A 21855-nucleotide genomic window follows, 5' to 3' on the forward strand; every position below is an offset into this window, starting at 1 on the left:
TGCATATACTTATTTATTTAGTGTTGTTCTTACCACTTTTCCAAGGTGACGAAGAAATCTCCTGATGCTAATTTAATGCCCCCAGCTTTAAATCAAAAGACAGATAAGGGCACTGACACCTCAGGATGTTAATCAGTCAACAGAAAACACTGGCTAGTGTGCAAAAATACTGAAATCCAGTGAGTGAAAACTCCAAACAACAGCTATAGGAACAATGAAGCTGACTAGGAGGTTGCTGAAGTTGTGCAAGCTATGTATACCCATAGAGCAATTTCAATATTTTCAACAAATCCTCTCTTAGGCATTTGTGGCTAATGCTTTCCTCTTTGAAGATTTCTCATCTTGCATGCAGCTCAGCTATGTGTCAGCTGTGTGTTTATGACTAAAAAAGCCCCGAGGACTGCGCCTCGGCTCTATCACGTGATCGACCCCCACCCCTCCTCTCTCTCTCTCTCTCTTTCTCTCTCTCTTTCCCTCTAGCACCCGCGTGCTTGGAGGGCTGAGAGCCACATAAAACTTGAGACATAAATCAGACTCCCATAAATAATGGCCGCACTTCCCTTTACATCTCCGTTGGACTAACAGACAATAAAAACACCTATAAGGAGAGATTGGATCTAATTTATTGCCTCATAAAAACAGACGGAGAGCTCGGATCCGCTTTAGCAGCGCAGGCACTACTGAAAATCGTACAGCTATTAGTGTAGCACACTCACAGCTACGTAAACACGCACATTTCTCCACTTAGAATCTTTTGATTTTAATGTGTTTTGTTAGACAGAAGATGTGACAAAGCCGTTATCATGTTATCATCCAGTATTGAACTATTTGACTATAGAAATGCTATACTGCAAGTAGTATTTGTACGGTCATGATTGAATTAGAAGTGTGTTTACTGTAGTATTGGTAGTATTAAAAGAAGGAAAAGTACAACAACCTGGTCATTATTTTTCTTAGTGAACTAAGAAAAATAAAGAGTTGTTATTCGGTAACTTCTAACGCAATTAGAAGTTACCGAGTCTTTTCTCACGTTACATATTTAACCAGAAATTGGGCTTTAGGCCAATCAAAATATCAAATAATATTAATGAAAAACTGTATTTGAGATAAACAAATAAAATGTTAATATTGTCAGTGGATTAACTAAAAATTTATTTTCATAATAATCAATTGATAATAATAATCAAATAACCGATTGCCAAAAGCGTTAATAAAATAAAATAAAATAAAATAAAATAAAATAAAATAAAATAAAATAAAATAAAATAAAATAAAATAAAATAAAATAAAATAAAAAATTACACGTTCCCATCTTCAGTCGACCAATCCACGCTCTTCAGGTCTTTTCTGGCATGTGGAAAAACGTTTTCTGCTCGCCACAAAATCTTCATATAAACTCCCAATTCTTTATCAAAATTTTAATAATATGCATTCATATATATTATTAAAAAATAATTAAATTAAAAAAGAGAGAGAATGAACGCTGCTCGCTCAGCAACTTGTGTCTGCCTTGTGGGCTTGTGTTTTCTATGCCCATACAGCCTCGGCCTACTCACTGCCTGCGCTCAATGGCGTTTCCTCCCACACACATTTCTGCCTTTTTGCTGTCTTTTTCTCTTTCTTAGAGCCTGGGGGTGAGGCAAAGCGACTTGGAAAGAAACGGGGCAGGGGAGGGGGGCTAAGAACTTTTCAGTCTTTTATTTCAGTCATATCTATAACACGTCGAATCGAGCTCCGAAAGGAAGAGAAAGAGTGAGGGTGGATTTTTCCTTGTTATTTAGGGAGAGAGAGAGAGGCTGCTGTCAGACTCTTTGCAGCGAGAGAAAGATTGATCACCGCACTTCGTTTTCTTCCACTCGGGGCTATTCGGGCCCTCCCCAAAATATCCCCAGCTAAACAAATGACCGCTTCTTGATCTCTCGCAAAATCTACATGTGCGTCCTGTTGAGTCTAAAGGCCACTCTCACTTACAGTTACCATTTATACTGCTGCTGTATTCTTTTTATCATAAGAAGTAGAGTAGCGTTCTCTCCTTTTTTCCCAGCTGGGTGAAGCGACCTCGCTGTGAACTCTCCCTCTCCCTCTGCGTAAACACGGCGAACATTTTAACACCGTGGAGAGAGGGTGGGAGAGGAACCGTGGTATCTTGCATGAAGAATTTTGGAGCCTCTCTGAAAAGGTTATTTTAGGGTAAGATTATATTTAGACCTTGTTTAAAGTTTCCTCCCCTCTCATACACACCACTACGTAAACGTGATATCTAGTAGATATAAAAATCGCACACTTACACATCAGTAGGCTCCCCTCACTGTCTGTCCTCAAATCTAAGCTATGCTCTTGTAAACTGTTCCCTCTGCACTACCGCTGAGCAGAAATCTTCATCGTCCACTCTTCGTGCGCTGCTGCGCCATCTAAAAAACTCTCAGAATGTTCTAAGCGTGACATTTCCACCCTCTGTCACACCTTCTAAGATTAATGAGCAGCGCGTTGTAAACAGGAGACATATTGTAGACGGTGCTGGCCGGCTCCATACACCTAACCGTCACCACATCACCCAGAAGACGGGGACAACATGCTCAAGAAGAGGATGCTCTATTGTTTGTGCAGCATCACCGGGCCTGGATGCGCCGGCCAGTCGCCCACACTGCGCACATGGCGAATGGCCACCGTATCGGGGCTTTTTTTCACGCCCTGTTAAAACACAACAATGGCAGCTACCCTGCGAAGTAGTATCCTGACACGACATTTGATGGAAAAAAAATAATAATGCTGCTTCCCACAGCCATCACAGCCGCCTGGCCTGGGTCCAGGATTGGCTGATTTGGATCACGTGGCCAGGAACTGGCTGCAATTTCGCCCCATAGTTCTTCAGTTTAGACTACCCAGGTCCCCACACGCTAGTAATATCACCAATATACACAATTATTATATAGCCACGGTGTTTACGCCATTGCGGTCGGGAACCTACATGTTCGTGCGTTTTTTTTCAGTTGATTTTTTGTGAAGCCATAGTGTGTTGCGTGCGTGTGCAAGAGTGCGTGCGTGTATGTGTTTTTGTTGTTGTTTCTTCTTTTTTTTATTTTTGGGGAAGGGGCTGTTCGGAGGGTATCGCCGTTTCGGGGTAAAAGCCCGTTTGAGAGAGCTATGAATTTTGAATTTGAGAGGGAGATCGGTTTCATAAATAGCCAGCCGTCCCTAGCAGAGTGCCTGACGTCCTTCCCCGCCGTCCTGGAGTCATTTCAAACTTCATCAATCAAGGAGTCGACAGTAATTCCGCCTCCCTTTGAGCACACCATCCCCAGCTTCAGCCCCTGCACAGCCAGCCAGCCGAGACCAGCTGCGAGAAGCCAGCAGAACCGGAGAGCCTCCGCTACTAATGGCCTCCAGACGCATCACGGAGCCGCCCAGCAGCCATACACGACCGGCCAGGCCCCCGCCCCGGCCACGGTCACCCCGACCGGCCCGATTGCCCACGAGTTCCCCTGGATGAAGGAGAAGAAATCATACAAGAAGTGCCCCAAGCCAGGGAGCAACTCCAGCGGTACCGGATCCATCATCCCCCCCGCCTCATCCTCCCCGTCGTCAACTGCCTCTGGGTACGCTTCGGCGGGCATCGAGTCACCCACAGGTCGGTATGGTGGGATGCCGGGTAACAGCGTGTATAGCTGCATGCATGTGTGTGGTAGTGAGTAAGAGAGTGTGCAGCATGTTCTGTTATTTTTTTACTTGCATCACATTTCCAACAGTTATTACACGCTGCGTGGATATACTTGAATGACATTGTCTTTTTCCCCCTCCGTGTGTGTTTGTGTGTGTTTTGTGCAGCGCTGTGTCAACAGGGAAGCCATATCTAGACCACTGCATTATGCTGCAGTGCTTTGCACACTCTTTCATCATGCATTAAACAACCCATTAACGTCTTACAGATAATCCTTGTCAGTGCGGATCAATACGTGCACGCCAGCCATACTGAGGGCAGATCTTTTACATAGGCACTAAATAATTTTAGAACTTTCGAGAATCGAAAATGTATTAATTCCATGTATAATTATTTGTCTTGCGTAAAAACACACACGGGAGTTTTTTTTATTTCTCTTCTTTTTTAAAAAAAATTTCATGTTCATCGTTTACATATTTGCTATAGCCTATATCGCTTTCAACCTTCTTGGACGATGTGCAGTAGTAGCAGCATGGTCACGTTATTATAGATTCATAACACAAATGAGAAGGTCGCCATGTTGGATGGAGGTGGGGAAAAATAATGGCGAGATAAGGACAAAATACGTTTGGGTGTGGAGGTGGTGGTGGGGGGTGTAGGTTTCGTCCCCACAGGAAACACACTGCACACTATCTGATTTTGTGGGATTCGGGTTATTTCTGTCTCTCACACTGAACTCTCTAACAGTCAATGCATTTTTCAAAATAAATAAATAATTTTGCAAATAAATAAGTAAGCAAACAAACAAATCGATGAAATAATGAAAGAAAGAAATTCCAGTTTTCCATTCTTATCCCCACACATTTAGAAATCTACCTCGTATCATTTTTAATGGGAATTTCTCGGCAAATTTTCTGCTTTCTTTTCTGAAGTATGAAAAAATCTAATCGAGCTTTCAGTTGTGTTTCTGACAAATACCGCCACATTCGTTTAAAAAAAAAATTCCCACATTTCCACACGCATTTCCTTCTAGCTCCGTGATTTATTCGTGTTCCTCTCTGATCACAGAATGCAGAATCTCATAGCCCTCGCTGATTTACAAGACACAGAAGCACACTTTCATTGATGACATAGTTATCTTTCACTCTTCTGAGTGACGGTTGCTACTATAAGTGAAATGTATATTTTTAAAATATTAGTATTAGTTCTTTTTTATTACAGGTTAAGAGCCAAGGTGAGCTCGGCGACGAAGTAGCGTATTTCTTGCAGGAAAAAAAATTATATTTTATATATATATATATATATATATATATATATATATATATATATATATATATATATATATGGGGGTTTCATTTATTGTCTTTGTTCCTGTCCAGACCCGAGTCAGGCGGGCCTAGACGCTGGAGGAGCAGGCTCCCGCCGGCTGCGCACCGCCTACACCAACACGCAGCTGCTGGAGCTGGAGAAAGAGTTCCACTTCAACAAGTACCTGTGCCGGCCCAGGAGAGTAGAGATTGCCGCCCTGTTGGATCTAACCGAACGGCAGGTGAAAGTTTGGTTCCAAAACCGGCGGATGAAACATAAGCGGCAAAGCACGCACGGGAGCGGAGGAAGCCATGAATCCAGCGACACGGGAGGCTTTGAGCCGCTCGAAGGCGCTGACGCTTCCTCCCCGTATTCAAGCCAGCCTCTGGAAGCATCTGGCACAGGGGAGACTGCCTCGGAGGGAGAGCCGGGAGGCGGCAATCCATCTTCGGCCGCCTACGCTAATGACAGCGGGGACAATGCACAGCCCACACCAGAGGAGGGAGACCGTTTGAGTATCCCCGAGCGGCCACCGCTGTTTACGGCATCGGGGTGCTCTGACTCTGCGACGGCTCGTCACTCTCCGCCGGCGTTGGCGGTCACCAACTCTGCTGACAACCCGGGCCTGATGCAGCTGAGCGAATCCGTGCCTGGATTAACAGCAGCTCCCGAGCAGCAGGACTCCTCAATTACACCCACAGCTTCATCTGCTCCTTCTGCCGTATCTTCATCGTCTACCCTACCCGACCTCACCTTCTTCGCCGGGGACCCCTGCCTGTCACCCAGCCTGCAGAGCACCCTGGACAGCCCCGTGGATTTCTCAGAAGAGGACTTCGATCTGTTCACAAGCACACTGTGCACCATAGACCTGCAGCACCTCAACTTCTGAGACCTCGACACAAATTGAAAGTAGGGTCAAATAAAAGCGATGGGGCAGTGGGCAGAGGGGCCTGCGTTAATGAGAAATCCAGCAGAGGACACAACACTTATTTATTTAACAGAAATAAAAGAATATTAAAGCTTTTCGGCAACATTCCTGAAACCTTTCTCCATTAAAATATGTTTTTTTGTTTTTTGTTTTTTTTTACATATTCTTCTTGCTTTTTTGGAGGGCATCATAGTTTCAAAGAAATCCAATTAATTTTTCACTTTAAAACATCGAAAGGATTTTTTCCCCTCCTTTGAAAATATGACAATATGTGGATGTATTTTTTGTACTGACTTTCTCGGTTTGGAATTTTATTATTTTTTTATTATTTATTTATTTCTTCTTTTTTTGTGGGGGGGGGGGGGCTGTAAATCAATCCTTATGAGTTTGTGGATTTGTTTCCTCTAGTTCATCCTGGTGCAGCTTCATGGATTCTTAAAAGCTTCTCAGGAACTGTTCACGGAGTCTGTAGGCGCAGATATCTGGACCGTTTTGACAAAATCCAAATGGGACAATGAATGAATGAATTCTCTCTTTGAACGGCACGACGCAGAGAGAGGGAAGCCCTGCTGATGACCGGTGGTTTAAACACTAGTTTATTTATTGAGATTCTTTAATAGTGAAAATCCAAATTATTTATTGTACATATATTTTCATAGTGGAATAACAATAATAATAAAAACACAAACATTTATACTGTGCCCCATGTTTTTTATAGTCTCTGAATTTATAAATTAGCACAATTACGTGTGTAACCCTAACACACAGTATGGATTAATTTATTTGACAACACTAAATAGGCTAGAACGTTTTTAGACCAACAACCTACAAAATTAATTTTTTACAACACAATTTTTTACTTGTTGATTTATTACAACTATTTTTAATTATTTGTATTTTTATATATAAAGCCTATATACATGCTGTGTTTTTTGCACGGATACTTTATACATTATAACCACCTCCAAAGCAATTGAATCCAATACACTTTTCAAATTTCTCATTTCAATTCCATTTTCAATTTATTTATTTTTTATTAGATAAGGATTAAATAATTGACCTGTTAAAATTCCTAAAATGCTTGTTTAGTTTTTTCAACTTAAAGACTATAGCCTAGGAAACTATGTATAGCTAGTGTGTTTACATGGAGATAACCTTGATAAATGGGAACAAAATAACACATTTTCCGGAGCTGCTTGCCTTCATCAGGTGTTAGCGCAGCACGGCTAGCTCTCTGAGTACAAGCTAAGGGTTAGCACAGCGTGGCCCTCCTCCACCATCACCAACACCAGCAGCAGCAGCTATTATTACAAAGTAGCAAGAACAGCAGTGCTAAAAAAAACAATGTAGCCTTTTTTTTACTGACAGTGAGTGGAAGAATAGCAAGGCTCACCTGCTGCTGTAGTATGTAAACATGGAAGTTAATCCCTGATTGGCGTCCCTTTATTAAAATGTGAATGTGAAGTTAACCATGAGTGTGTCTGCCATTAGTGTGTGCGTGATTGCAAAGCTGCTCCTCCTCCCGCGGAGTCAAAATGGCGCTGAAGACAAAGCAGGATGTGAACAATAAGCAGTAGCAGCCATTACAGGATGATCAGCTCAGTGTGACAGGCAGGATGTTTGTGTGAGGACAGCGAGCAGAAAGGACAGAAGAAACATTTTATATTTATTTTAACAAAGGATTATGGTTGACTGTTCCCATCTTATAAGGAAAAAAAGTAGAGTATAAGATGATAATGGCAACAAAATAAAAAAAGCTTTATAATTATTTGAGTGTAGAAAACAAAGCATATTATACATACATACATATATATACATATACAAAAATTGCAAAAAAAAAAGAAAAGAAAAAAAGAGCTGCATTCTATTACACAATAATAATAATGTATAAAAGTTATAATCTGATAATAAAATGTATTAGTTGCTAACATAATTTAAAAGTCCAAAATATAAATATGTACCAAATTTAAACCATTTTTGGCTTATTTATTTGAAACAATAAACTGCACAGATCAAAACTGTCCCTGTTCATGCTTGCCTGTGGGTATGAGCTGTATTTCTTTGTCATTAGAAGAATATAAAAATTTTCAGAATCAATTTTTTTAAAAATCCGGTGTCAGATTTTACTTCACACACAGGGCATGTGTCCAAGTTAACGGGCATTGATGTCCATTATTAACCTGCCACAGTCAGTAAAGAACATTTCACATTAACATCTTACCATCAGCACATTTGTTACACTTGGGCACCAGTGGCCTTGATGCTAGGTTTAAATAAAGTAGATCTTTTATTGAGTTTTAACCCTTGACTTAACTCCTATTGGTGAGCTGTATTGTTTTTCTGTTTTTTCTTTCTTCTTTGGTTATATTTACTTTGATAACATATACTCTCTACCTCATTGCACGATTCATATATATTCATATATATTCATATATATATATATATATATATATATATATATATATATATATATATATATATATATATATATATATATATATAATCGTGCAATCGTGCAATGAGGTAATTCACCATAAAAAATAACAGGAAAGGGTATAGGTATGTAACCGTCAGCAAAAAGACAACACTGTTTTCACAGTGTCTTTGTAATGATAAAATAAACAGAGACAGAAGCAAGTGAAGTCTATGCATGTAAGTACAAGTTGTAAAATGGATAGATGTATAAGTGTGATGCCCATGGGAACCAGCACGTACAACAAACACCATTCTTCTCACAATAGTGTTGGGTGAAGACACTGGCACTGGTATCAAAATGTTCTGCATTTGGATATAAACTGGTTATCAGCTATCCAAATTGTTCTTAAAACTCTGCTGAATGACATACTGATCTGAGTAGCAATTGTGTTTTCACTTTCTGTAACCCAAACTGCAATGTCACACGCTGAAATTATTTTGCAAATATGATAAGATGACGAAATATGATGAGGGGGAAGATGTAGGGGTTATTACAATGTTGTTACACAGTCAATATCCACCTCAACATCACCACATCCAAACACCATATCCTTTATTTTTAAATTAAAGCAAAAGTCTCAGTTAAGGAATCTGACACTTATATAGCACTTTTATATTCTAACTGAGCACTCAAATTGTTCTTTTAAAAAAAATAAATTAATATTTAAGATTTAAGATCTTCATCATTTCATTCCAACAGGACTCCATTAGAGCCTTACCTAGATAAATATAAACACCTTTACAAAAGTCTCCCTTCTTCTTTCATTCAGTTCCAGTATGCTGTTAAATTGTAAAGAGTTTGTCTATATAATATCCGACCAGATGCATTGGTTTAGATTATAGAGAGGAAGAATCAGACACTGCAGCCATGCTTCAAATTACAAATTATAACAAATTATCCCAAAATACAGATGTTTAGAATGTGCATAACATTTTGGACATGGGAACATATCCTGTGTGTCTGTGTGTGTTTGTGTGTGAACAGATGACACATGCACATTTTAGCAGGTTACCTGAAAAATAGACAGAAGCAGCTTAATAGATGGACTGACCCTTACAGTCCATAGTTCTTATTTGATCATACTGAACTCTCAAGTCCTTTTGAACCTCCATAGATATCCACAGGAATGCAAGATAATTTAGTTTCTAATGCTCAGAAATTGCCCAGAGCAGAACGTCTACATGTGTCACCACTAATACCCAAACACAGTTCCATGCCTGTGTCCTGCAGCAGCACATAGGAAGAAACACTTGTTGCGCTAGAATAGAGCCATGAGGGATATGACTGATTGAAGGCACTGTGAATTAAATTTTACTGCTTTGCTGTTTTAAACAAACCCGTTTAATACCAATGCTAAAAATTCTCCTATACTTCTTAAGACACTCAGCTAGAATTCATATTGTTTAATTTAAAGCTGTGGTAAAATCTTTTCAATTGGGCAATTGCTTAACCCTCTGAGGTCTAGAAGCACTGTCATCTATAATGACTCCAACCCCAACTCTAAACATATCCCTAGGAAATCAGAAAAAAATTAAATGTCATTTTAATAAATTGTTCTCCCTTGTCTTGGAAATCAGCAAGCAAAGAAAATAATCACTCTGACACAAATCTCAAATTATCCACACTGTTGGATCTGTTTTCTGTGATAAAGAGTTAGCGCAGGGTTAGAGTTAACATCTGTGATGACTTAGACCTCAGATGGGTAAAAGAAGATTCCCAAGAAAATCCTTTGGTCTCTTTGTTTTGTTAGTGTTTAAGGAAAAACTAACATTAAAACAGTCCCGATCAAACATTTAAGACTACTTGAAAAATGGCAAAAGAAATCATATTTTGCATGGTTGAATCTTAACAAGGTTCCAAGTAGCACTTTCAGCATACAGGAATAAGAAACCGGAGTGAGATAAAACATTTTTTTGAACATGCAATTTATTGAAAACAATAATAATTTTACAGCTGGTCAAACGTTTAGGAACACACCTCCAAAAAACCCATGCCCTCCCCCCGCCCACCCAGAAATCAAAGCTCCAAACATGAACTCATTAATGAGTAGCTCCACCATTATTGTTGATCACTTCAAAAATTAATTGCAGCATCAGTGATGCAAGCGTTTCCATGAGCTGAGTGGGAACATTTCTTCAAGTGGTGAAGACGGCAGCACGAAAGGTATCTACTGTTTGGAACTTTTTGCCCAATTTTGTAAACCTCCCTTGCCATCCATTCCCAAAGGTTTATGAATCCACATTTTCACACAGATTTGGCCTTTTAAAGGGATGTGGTCCTAAACTTCTGATCAGCTTTAAAACAGCTTTTTTCAGTTTAAGCATTGTTTTCAGTAAATTGTGTGCTCCAAAAATGTCTTGTCTCATTCCCATTTCTTATTGTTCCATGTTGAAGCTCTACTTGGAACCTTGTTAAGATCCAAACATGCAAAATATGATTTTTTGCCATTTTTCCAATGGTCTTAAACTTTTCATCGAGGCTGTATAAAGACCAGGCACAGGCCTTATGACAAGCTAAATTACACTGTACCATAAAGACAAGAAATTAAGAGATGTGCATTTAAAGGTTTTTGTTTGTTTGTTTGTTTTTGGTAAGAGCAGTTTGAAAAAGTTCTTGGTAGATGTGGTTGTTATGATGTGTTTGTCTCACCCTTCCTATATTGTGAATAGTGTATATGTCAAAAATATCCAATCTTATCTTTATGTCTTAAATAGAAAATGGACGGGTTCTTTTATAGCGCTTTTCCACTCTACCTGAGCACTCAAAGTGCTCTCATACAACATGCCTCGTTCACCCATTCACAGCCACTGTTTTTGTGTTTAAGTATTTACTATTTTATACTCACTCTCTAATAGATGCATTGGAGAGCAGCCAGAAGTTGATTACTTGTCCAATGATATTTGGCACCCACAGTAAAACAATAAAAAAAAAGTTAAAGTTAAAAAAAAGTTGTTGTTTTTTTTTAAGTTAAGAAGAGTATACTGCTGCTGTAACTGATTTTATATAATTCTTCACCTTTCATAACTACACTGTGGTTGAATGACAACAATTAAACAATCTTAAACAATGAGAGCACACTTCCTGTGCCTCAATATTTAATTCTGCTGGGTTACTACTGTGAAACAGTGCACAAGTAGTCTAGCTCTACCAGGATGGCATATCCATAGGTACATTTTCAAGAAGCAGGACAAGACAGGATTGTACGGAGACATCAACTGAGCCTCAGGATCAATGTTTTTGTGCAAGGAGGAACAGAGCAAACTCTGCCAGTTTTTTAGTGGGACATCTCTCACACACAGTCCAGCACCATGCAAATTGTCTGACATTCCCCAAAGAATACTGGAGCTGGCTGGTCTGCCACTGGTATCTTGTTCTTTTCACAAATAAGAAAAGGTCCACACAATTTTAGACAAGATGACATCCTGCTACTTGCTCAAAGTGTTTTTCTTCCTTTTATCATCTTTTGCTAAGATTTATTTGTTGAATTAAATAATAAAAAAAATAGTAGTCAGTGACTAAACAATGTACCTTACATTGTTTAGTACTTTACATTGTTTATATATATATATATATATATATATATATATATATATATATATATATATATATATATATATATATATAAACAATAAAAGCAGCAAAATAGTGGCAAATGCCAGATGGATGAATCTGTGTAAATCCAAAAAAGCATTTTTACTGAATACTAACTATTGTGTATAAGTAGCTGAAAAGCTAAAACTACTAACATCACCTGAGTCATTAGCTTTGCTAGCAAGCTCACTCCTCTCTTAACAGCTCTGTTAACTATATGCAGTGTGTCAAGGTATATTGCTGGAGTAAAGACTGTATATTACATTAGAAAGCTATTGCCACTGAACTTAAATTTGGTATACTTGCTTTGCAGATGCAGCATGTTTTGTTGTGCCTGCTGGGGGTTGTAAATGGTCCTTTTGCCTCCCTCAGAATTAGTTACTGATGTTTTTACGACAATTTTAAATTCTTTTTTCTGAAAGTAAACACTGGTTGGTTTTGTAAGGTCCATGTGCGGTCCATTTCCTATAATCTGCAATACTGCAAAAAGTCTGCAAAAAGTTTTCCCATGTCCATTATTATTATATTATTATGTTCATAAAGCACAAGGTCCAGTTAGCTTTGCAAAAAATAGCTGGTACAAATGTCCCCCCAGAGCTACTTTTTACTTTCTTACTTACATTTCATAACGTGTACTTTTCCCCTTTTATTTAAGCAAAGAATTTGAATCACTTCAGTTTTTACCAAAGTATTTCTAATATGGGTGTCTGTAAGTACAGAGTGTCTGTACTTTTGCCACCTCTGGTACCGATGCCATAAAAAGGTTATAAACAGCAGGAGATTTGTGTGGAACTCCTGTTTTCATCTCCTGTTCGGATATTCACTCATGTGTCATTCTACATTGCATACTTATTATAAAGTGCTTCATTAGGAAGGAATGGTTTCTCAGTTTACTCTTCTGCTGTACATTAGTAGGTGAGCACTGCATGAACTAGAAGGATAATTCAAACTATCCTAAAAAATATTTAACTGAAAAGCTATTCTAATCACCATATAATAAGTGTATTAACTATGAGACTAGGCTGTGCGACATGCAGTTAAACACAGTTGCAGTTACCCACAATCTCTCTTTCTTCTGTAACCATTCATCTAAGTGTGTCTTGTAGACAAAGAGATTACAGCAATAATATGTCTCCCAGCATCTCTATGCTGGGAGACATATCTTACCTTCTGAGTGGCTGCATGTGTGTATTGGGGACAGAGTGTGTGTGTGTTCCAATAATCTCTCTCTCCTGGCTGTCACCGCCTGTCGGCCTGCTGCCATGCTGTAATATGCGGGCTGCTCCTTTATCTCTTGCATCACCATTGCCATCATTATGATTTCTGCCTGTGTGTATGTGTGTAAGGGTACGTGTGTGATATTGCATAACTCAGGTGTGATAGATCACCCACTTAGCAGCAGTGGTGAAATATGTGAGTAGTGGATTTTTATCATCCTGGTTGTCAAGAGGAAACTTTCCTCTCAAAAGACTGTCATGCTATTGCTGCTCCTGCAGCTGCTTCGCTAGCTTTGCTGCTGACCTACAAGTCATATGGATGGGCTTAAATAGAAAATGAAACACTCTTTTTAATGGCAGAAGTTTTATACTTAACCTTCTTTCATGTAGAAAAAGAAACAGTTACTTGTTAATACAACAACATCACACCTGAATGCAAGCATTATTAGACAGCAAGACACCAAAAAGACAACAACATTTATAGCTTAAGACTACGGCAAAATTAGTTTCATAACCTGGCAATCAAAAAAGTTTACAAAGAAGTGAATATTTTATCTGTATCACATTACTGTGCAAACTGTTTTTTTTCTAACACTGGAAACATAGCTTATCATAGCTTATCATAGCTTATTATTTATACATAATCTTTTCTGCTTATCCAATTCAGGGTCACAGGGGGGCTGGTAGCTATCCCAGCTACCATAGAACTAGAGGTGGAGCACCCTGGACTGGTCGCCAGCCTGTCTCAGATAAGGAAATCCATACAAGAGACCAGTGGGATTGCTACATAAAATAGTTTGAAATTACCTCTAAGTTACATATAGAATTGAATAAAACTGTATTTTGTGATAAACCCTTTAATTTAGATCCAGTAATGGGCTAAAATGAGATAATTTTTGCATTCTGGAAAATTTCTACCACCCCTATTTTCTATTTATTTATTTGTTGTTGTGATTAAGCATATCAACTAGCTAACAGCATGAACAGGGCAAACAATACTGTAGAAGGGGGATCTAATAATAAATAATAACAAGTCCTCCATTCTAACCACCTTATTGGTTGTATGTCTCTGCCATAGGAGAAGGTAATAATTGCAAGGAACAGAAAAAATCTGTAAAATAAATGATCCTATGGTAAAGACTTTAAATATTTATTTAAATACTAATATTATGTCAATAGTACATTTGGGGGATTATGCAACTGTCCTTCTTCTCTGCTTTGAAAAATATGTACTTGTGTAAGTATTTTGAGTCTAAATAAATTACCAAAAAGCCAAGGCCCAATAAACAAACTTAGAGATGCATTTCACTGATAGTATCATTGACAAAAGAAAAAATTCTTGTTCAAATCCACTGTTGTTTGATGACCCTCCTATCCACCCTGACCTACTCTTTATGCTGATTTTGGGGATCTAATGACAAAGTCACCTGACTTCATCTTTTGTTCCCATGAAAATTGCTCTGGCCACTAGAGGGTCCTGTCACTTGAGCCAAACCAGACATCATTTTAAGGCATTCCTGAAATGACTGATGGTCACATAATTGTTTTCTTTAAAACCCCTTCAACATTTGCTGTGACGCTGTAAGGGTTTAAAACAAAAAAAAAAAACCAAACCTACCTATTTATTATAATAGGATGTTAAGGTTATTTGAAGCAGGTTGGAAGGATAACCTGCTCTGTATACAGTTCCGGTAAACAAAACTACACTTGGTTTTAAGAGCAGCTTTTCTATGAGTAACTGTATGATGAGTTTCACTGCTGCGACCCTAGGACATTCATGATTTACATATTATTTATAGATGCTGTTCAGGTTACCAGGCACCCAAAAATGAAGAAAGCTAAAAATAAACAAAGTTTTATTAGAAATAGAAAACACAGAGCCTGTGATGAAGTTATGTATTTTATTGGCCTCAATATCCACCCTGACCTCCTCCTTATTCCAGTTTTGTGGCTCTGTGACTGTTAATGGATTTCCTCCTTTGTCCTATCATTACTAGGGCCACTGGACCATTCTGTCACTTGAGCCTAACCAGATGCGGTTCTGAAGCATTCCACTGCTGGAATGGCTTATTATGTCTTTTATAACTGGAACAGCTTACAAAAAATAAACAAAAAAACTCGAAAAGATAATTTTGAGAGTTTTTGAAAACTGTTTGAAACTCTATTTTAGCACAGTTTCAAAACACAAGAAGCTCTCTGCACAACTGTCTGATAAACAGACAGCTATCAGACAGCCTTGTGTTAGCTTGGCTAACTCAAAGTTGTCCGTTTTGTTAGACTGCACGGATCGGGTCCTAGATTTGTCTCAAGTTCTGAAACTCGTGTACACATGAAGTTTGTTTGGTATTGCCATACTTTTAGGATTACTTTTAGGATTATTTTCAAACCTAATTTTATCAGGGCAACATTCCTAGTACTAGATGAAAGGCATTCAATAATGCCAGTATAGAAAATGGCTTGTTACTGTAGTTTTTTCCAAAATTGGAAGATTGAAGCTGTTTGTTTTTAATCTTACAATAAGGGACAACATAGGGGATTCACTGAAAGTCTCTCCAACCTGCCAACAGGTAAACTAATGTGCATTCTTGACATAATTACAACACATTTAAACAGTTTTGGGACCTGAACAAAAGGTCTGTCCAGTTTGTTTGAAAGCAATAAATAAAATTTAAAAAAAGAGGTGATATAAAGAGCAGAGTCATAACTAAAGAAAACAAATGTGTAACTGGGGTTTAGAGTGTGTGCATGCTCTGTCCTTGAGTCACATACATGTGTACAGTGACAGAATCATTTCCACTGTATGGTAATGGTAGGTAAACTACCTTCCATTCAGTCTTGTATCTGAGCCAAAGAGAGGTGAGCAATACCTATGAGGGTGCCATCAATATACTGTTTGTTGTGGATGTGAGAGAAAAGATTGGACAGCTATCCCCCCCACCCTACACAGACACACACACAATTCTGTATATTGAGTTGTCAAGTGGTAGCCTTGGAGGACACACACCAAACACAAATCACTCTGTGCACAAAACTCTCTCATGCACTCGCTTACTAATAGGTCAATAAAGAGCCATTCCATGGGATTACTGGTATTTGCCAAGGGACCAACACAGACAATTGTCAGTCAATTCAACTGCACTAATTAACTGCCACTAAATAGACTGCTGAGTGGTCGACTCATACCACTAACCAGCAGCCAAGAACTGAGAAAAATCAAATAATGATGATGCATCTAAAAATGCATGGTGGAAACACTACGATGTGTTTTATAACATCACACTTAAAAAGGGTGCTCCAGCTTTTTATAAGACATTATAAACTTATCTAGTGGCCAGAGTTGAAGGTAATTAACCTTTTTTGAAATACTATATTAAATAAATTTTTTGTTACCCAAAACACTTTTTTTTGCAAAATTTTGAGTTTTCATAAAAAGACTGTTTATGATGTCTCTCTGTCACAAGGGAAAATTCCAGATTATGTGATTTGCTTGCTGCAACTTTTAACTGTCCTATGATTAATTTTACCTGTGCTTTGATAGCTGTGTCCATCCCCCTCAAGATCTGACTTTTCTCTTCTGTTTTCCACTGTTCTCTCACATCACCATTTTGTGTGCAGAGGAACACTACATAATTACTCTGACCTCCAACATTTGACTTCAGTTTGAAGAGTATGAAATGTATAGCTACTACATCTATTGTTCCAAGAAGTGAACTTGTATTATTTGCGGGTACTAATGGGCTTCTTATTTTGTTGAAGCTAGGTTAAGATGTGGCTTCATGCTGACAAAGAACACTACAGATGGGATATTTGCTTTGAGAGTGTTGTTGGAGATGTAGAGAGCAGTTCAGGAGGGTTTCACAAAACTTAAAGAAGTCTAGTTGTCTTCTTTTTCAGGCTCTTTAGACCACCATGACTTGGATGACATTGGTGAGGTGTGCGGTAGGAGTGACAGATGGGTTCAAGGTGGGGGTGGGATTACATCAGGGACTGGCTCTGAGCCTCTTCTTGTTCTCAGTAGTGATGGACAGGTTGACAGATGAGGTCAGGCAGGAGTCTCAATGAAGTATGATGTTTGCAAAGGGCATTGTAATTTGTAGTGAGAAGTAGGAAGCAGGTGGAAGGGAGCTTGAAGAGGTGGAGGTATGCACTGAAGAGAAGAGGAATGAAAGTAGAGGCAAGACAGAATACATGTGTGTGAATAGGAGGGGGATAGTTGCCTCAAGGCGTTCAAGGCCCAACACCCTAAAATAATACAGACAAAAACACCAACAATCAAATGACCCGCTTTGAGCAAGGCTTGGGAAGGAAGAAACTTCTGCCAGAATCAGGCTCAGGGAAGGGTGGCCATCTGCTGCAAGGGAAGGAAGAGAGGACAAAAGAAAGTTCTGGAAGAGAGCCAGAAATTAATGATTAAATGCAAAGTGCTGTATAATCTCTCAGGCTCTCTCTATGACTTATGACTTTTGTGTTGTGTTGTGATCAAAAAACATCAAGATCATTTTCTTCTGCATGTCAAGGAAGTTTTTATTAGTGGTTCCCTTACACTTGAGCTCCTTCACTGTTACAAATGGTGACCCTTCAACTTGGTTCTCATTTTGTGAAGAGGAAGAAACTGTGGAAAACTGTTTGATCATAGGTAAATGAACTTTCATCACAGGTAACTTGACGAAAGTCAGGTCAGCTGAAATTGCAGAGGCATAAGAGCTCATTAAGAGACTCAAAGCAGTCCTTTGATACACAAGAAGATCACCTTCATCTCATTTTCGCCTTTTCACTGTTGGTTCTGTTTTTTTCACCATTTGATATACAAATGATAACAATTTTTTTAAAAAAGCATTAATGACATCACTGTTATGAAAGTATCCACATTCATTGATTTGACTATAACCAAACCACAGTTATTTTGGTCCAGTCAGTGTCAGGAGATTAAAATGGAAAAAACAGAGTATATTTCAAAACAACAAACGTTGACCAAAGTACTGCAAAATGTTACAGAAGCCAAAAAAAGAGAAATAAAGATCTTTATCCTCAACGATTGTGAACAATAATCATACCATTTAATGCTATCAAAATGTTAGATTTTTGTCTTTGAAAAATGTTCTTAACATTATTGGCAATCAGGGGATAAATATATATATATATATATATATATATATATATATATATATATATATATATATATATATGTATATATATATATATATATATATATATATATATATATATATATATTTTTTTTTTTTTTTAAAGTGCTTTTCTTTTTTAAAAAAATACATGGTAGTGATTGCAAATATTAATAACTGATGATAACCTAGATCCCACATGGTTGATAATAAAGTCTCAACTCAAACTGGATCAAAAAAGTGTGAAGAACTGTTTTAAATTTGAATTTAGGCACCATCAGAGCAATCTCATTAGATGATCTAAGATATGTGAGAAGCTACTGTCCGTTTAGGTCACATGTATGGCATGTTTCAAAAAACAGGAAGAACTGTCTAATAACATACTAACTACATTGCAGATCATGTCTCACTTTTCTGCCTTGGTCCTGTTTGACCCCAGGTTTGTTGATTGATTTACAACAGCCTGTAGTAGCAATACTTAGAGGTTCTAACATCAGCCAAGTATTCTTTTGGATGTTTCTTCCCTTTTCCAAACATGGAATGTTGAAATAAATATTGCATTACATTAAAAAAAAACTGTGTTAGACGGAATCAGCATGCTGGATCTGTGAATTTGACTTATAATGACAGGAGTCGTTTGTTTTTTTAATTTTTTTTTTTTTCATCATTCATTTCTGTTTTCTGTGAGGAGGTATACATTTCCTGCAGGATCTGTAATGCATTGCATTTTGGTTGTCAAACATCAGTAAATTGTGAAATGATGAAGGTACAAAAATGATGAAGTAGAAGATCTACTTCTTCTTATTTAACATCACTTCACAAATGCAGAAAATGTCAATATCACTTTAATTTCATTAGCAGGTTTATTTAATGTCATCTGATGGTGCTCAAACTTGGAAAAGAAATTAAAAACGAGAATGTCAGCGATGCAGACAATTTCTCTCTCTTTCTCATCAGCTGAAATATGTGTAAATGTTATTAATAAATTATGTTTAATATCTGCATCAGTGTTTCAGGTTACAGAGTTAATGCAACTATGTAAGCAGTCTCCTCTGTTTCCTTCACTCAGTCAGTGCTTTGCTTTCACCGTGTCTCCTATATCATCTTTCATGATTTTCTGAAAGCCCCTCAGATCACAGACACATGCCCGCACACCCATACATGCGCACACACACACACACACACACACACACACACACACACACACACACACACACACAATTGCATCCACGTGCATGTGCAGACAAACAGACACACACATATCTCCACTCTTTTCCAGGAATACTGGAGCACAACTTCCTGATTCCGGAACCATTCGGTTGACAGGAATATTAAAATGAGAGACAGACAAATAAAGAAAACTGAAGAAGAAGCATCTAAAGTCAGACTGATACATTTCTTTGAAGAAGGGATTAAAGTTACAGTCAATCACAGTTAATCAGCTTTCTGTTTTTTCTCTGCCTCTTAATTCTACCTTTTAACCTATTTAAATTCAGTCCTGGATAGACACCACAAAAAATGCAAACACTCAGAAACATAAACAGACAGTCGGAGGTAGTTTGGTGCTGAGCTTATAACTAAGACTCTCTGCCTTACCTGAGACAAACCTCACAGCTCACCTGCCCTCCCAGCTAGAGACTCTGGTAAGGGGAAAAAGATCAGCAGAAAAGCGACTTTCTGTACATGCTTTAACTTCATATTTCAACAGGTTTGCACATTTATTCATTTTTTTCCAGGACAGCAAAAATGACTAATAATACAGGTCAGTGGGCAGCAGTAATATTCTATAACTTCCAACCTAACCTACACACCTGCTGCTCATATACTTATCAAGCTGCCAGTATTTAAGAAGCAACTCTAGCCACTACTCTTTGCCAGATTGGTACCAATGGTTGTGGAAGTTGGGCTCCTAAATGTTCCCTGTGTGTTCTTGAAATTTTAATGTTCCTGTTTCTCTGTTCTGCAGAAACCTCTCTGGGTTTCCTCAAGTGTTGTCATTTCCTGTGGGAAAACGTAACTTTTGCCTCGGTACTGGTCTGATTCTCTCTGGAAGAATTTGCTCAGAACTCAGCTGGCACCTGGTACAGGCAGATAACTCATCTGCCTGTCTGTACCACTGTTGTCACCCACATGAGGAAGCTTGACCAGGGTATCCATCACCCTGTATCTCTCAACTAAGCACTAGGACCAATTCATATTCAAGTCCTCACCTTTCATCAAATGAACTGCAAGGCAGAAATTCATGCAAGAGACTTGGTTTGAACATTTTTACATTTTTGAAATTCAATTCAATTTTATTTATATAAAGCCAAATCACAACAACGGTCACCTTAAGGCACTTCATACCTGTAAGTTAACAACCTCGTTAACCTACAATAATGCAGAGAAAACAGAGAACCCCAACAATCATATGGCCCCCCTATTAGCAAGCACTTTGGTGACAGTAGTAAGGATAAACTTGCTTTTAACAGGAAGAACCTCCAGCAGAACCAAAAACTAGTTTGTTTTGCGTCACTCTGAGACAGGATGCTTCTAATTCTAGAGACATTGTTCAAATCGAAGAAAGCATCCCTACATACATGTTTAATATGTGCATTGAAGGACATATCCTGGTGCTTTCAGGCTGAAACTCTTTAACACACATTAAACAACTTACATTTATATAGTACTTTTACACTTTTACTAGCCAAAGCCATGATTTAAAGATTTACATTCATACATTGCTTGTAAATACTACTGCTGCACTATGCTTTTCCTACCACAAATTCACTTCTTTCACTATGTCAGCTGTCTTCCTTTCAGCCTGCATAGTGTTTAACAACACACTATTTTTTTTCAAACAGAAGAATAGGAAGGAATAATATAAATATAAATATTTTCAAATTGGTCAAAGAAGTCTAGACGCTTTTCTTTCCAAGCTCATTAGACAATTTTCATGTTACCACTTATCAGGATTACCATGTTAGGGTAAGTGACACAAGACAACAGATGGATATCTTTGTAAAGTTGAACCCTATAGTGCAGGCTCCAGGGGGGTGTGAAGAGTTGTAAAAGTTGCTATTTCTGTGAAGGCAAACAAGTATACCTATTGACCCAAAATAGTCTCATAGTCAAAAACTACTGGTTTATTTACAAGGACACAAGTTTGATATTGTTATATATAGACCCAGAAATTCATAGTAGTGGTTCCAAAGAGCAACTAAGCCCACTTTAGGAGACTGAGTAGGGGGCACATAGATTTTTTACCAAACAGGCTGAAAAACTTACATTTCGTTTTCATTTTTTTTTTTTTTCATTCAGCCTAAAAAGCTACTTAATGGGCTTTTATGGAAGACTATGGTCTGGTGTCTTGAACCAGTGGCTCTTTTGGCCATCTGAAGAAACACTTTATACCTTTGGCAAAAAAATAAAATAAAATAAAAAGAAATTGAATAAAGAAGCGAACACTTATTTTAACATTCAGTTTTATTTTTGATTGCTGTAAGTGATTCATCACATTTTTAGTAATAAAACTGTATATCCCTAATAGCAAATTTAAAATAGATTTATCCTAA

General features: G+C 38.1%; 1 protein-coding gene and 2 long non-coding RNA genes across 3 annotated transcripts in view; all 3 read left to right on the forward strand.

Annotated features, from left to right (window-relative positions):
• LOC146520668 (uncharacterized) overlaps positions 1–21855 on the forward strand; it is a 489613-nt gene that overhangs the window by 318115 nt on the left and 149643 nt on the right. The gene's annotated exons all lie outside the window — the stretch shown is intronic.
• Positions 1217–7304, forward strand: hoxb2a (homeobox B2a). The gene is made up of 2 exons (XM_085156621.1): positions 1217–3628; positions 5038–7304. The coding sequence occupies exons 1-2, from the start codon at positions 3145–3147 to the stop codon at positions 5853–5855; spliced, it is 1302 nt and encodes a 433-aa protein (XP_085012747.1). The 5' UTR covers positions 1217–3144; the 3' UTR covers positions 5856–7304.
• Positions 8359–11318, forward strand: LOC146520684 (uncharacterized). The gene is made up of 2 exons (XR_014873679.1): positions 8359–9006; positions 9168–11318. It is a non-coding gene; the product is annotated as an uncharacterized LOC146520684 (long non-coding RNA).

This window comes from Neolamprologus multifasciatus, chromosome 4 (genome assembly GCF_963576455.1).
Source record: "Neolamprologus multifasciatus chromosome 4, fNeoMul1.2, whole genome shotgun sequence".
Lineage (NCBI taxonomy): Eukaryota > Metazoa > Chordata > Actinopteri > Cichliformes > Cichlidae > Neolamprologus > Neolamprologus multifasciatus.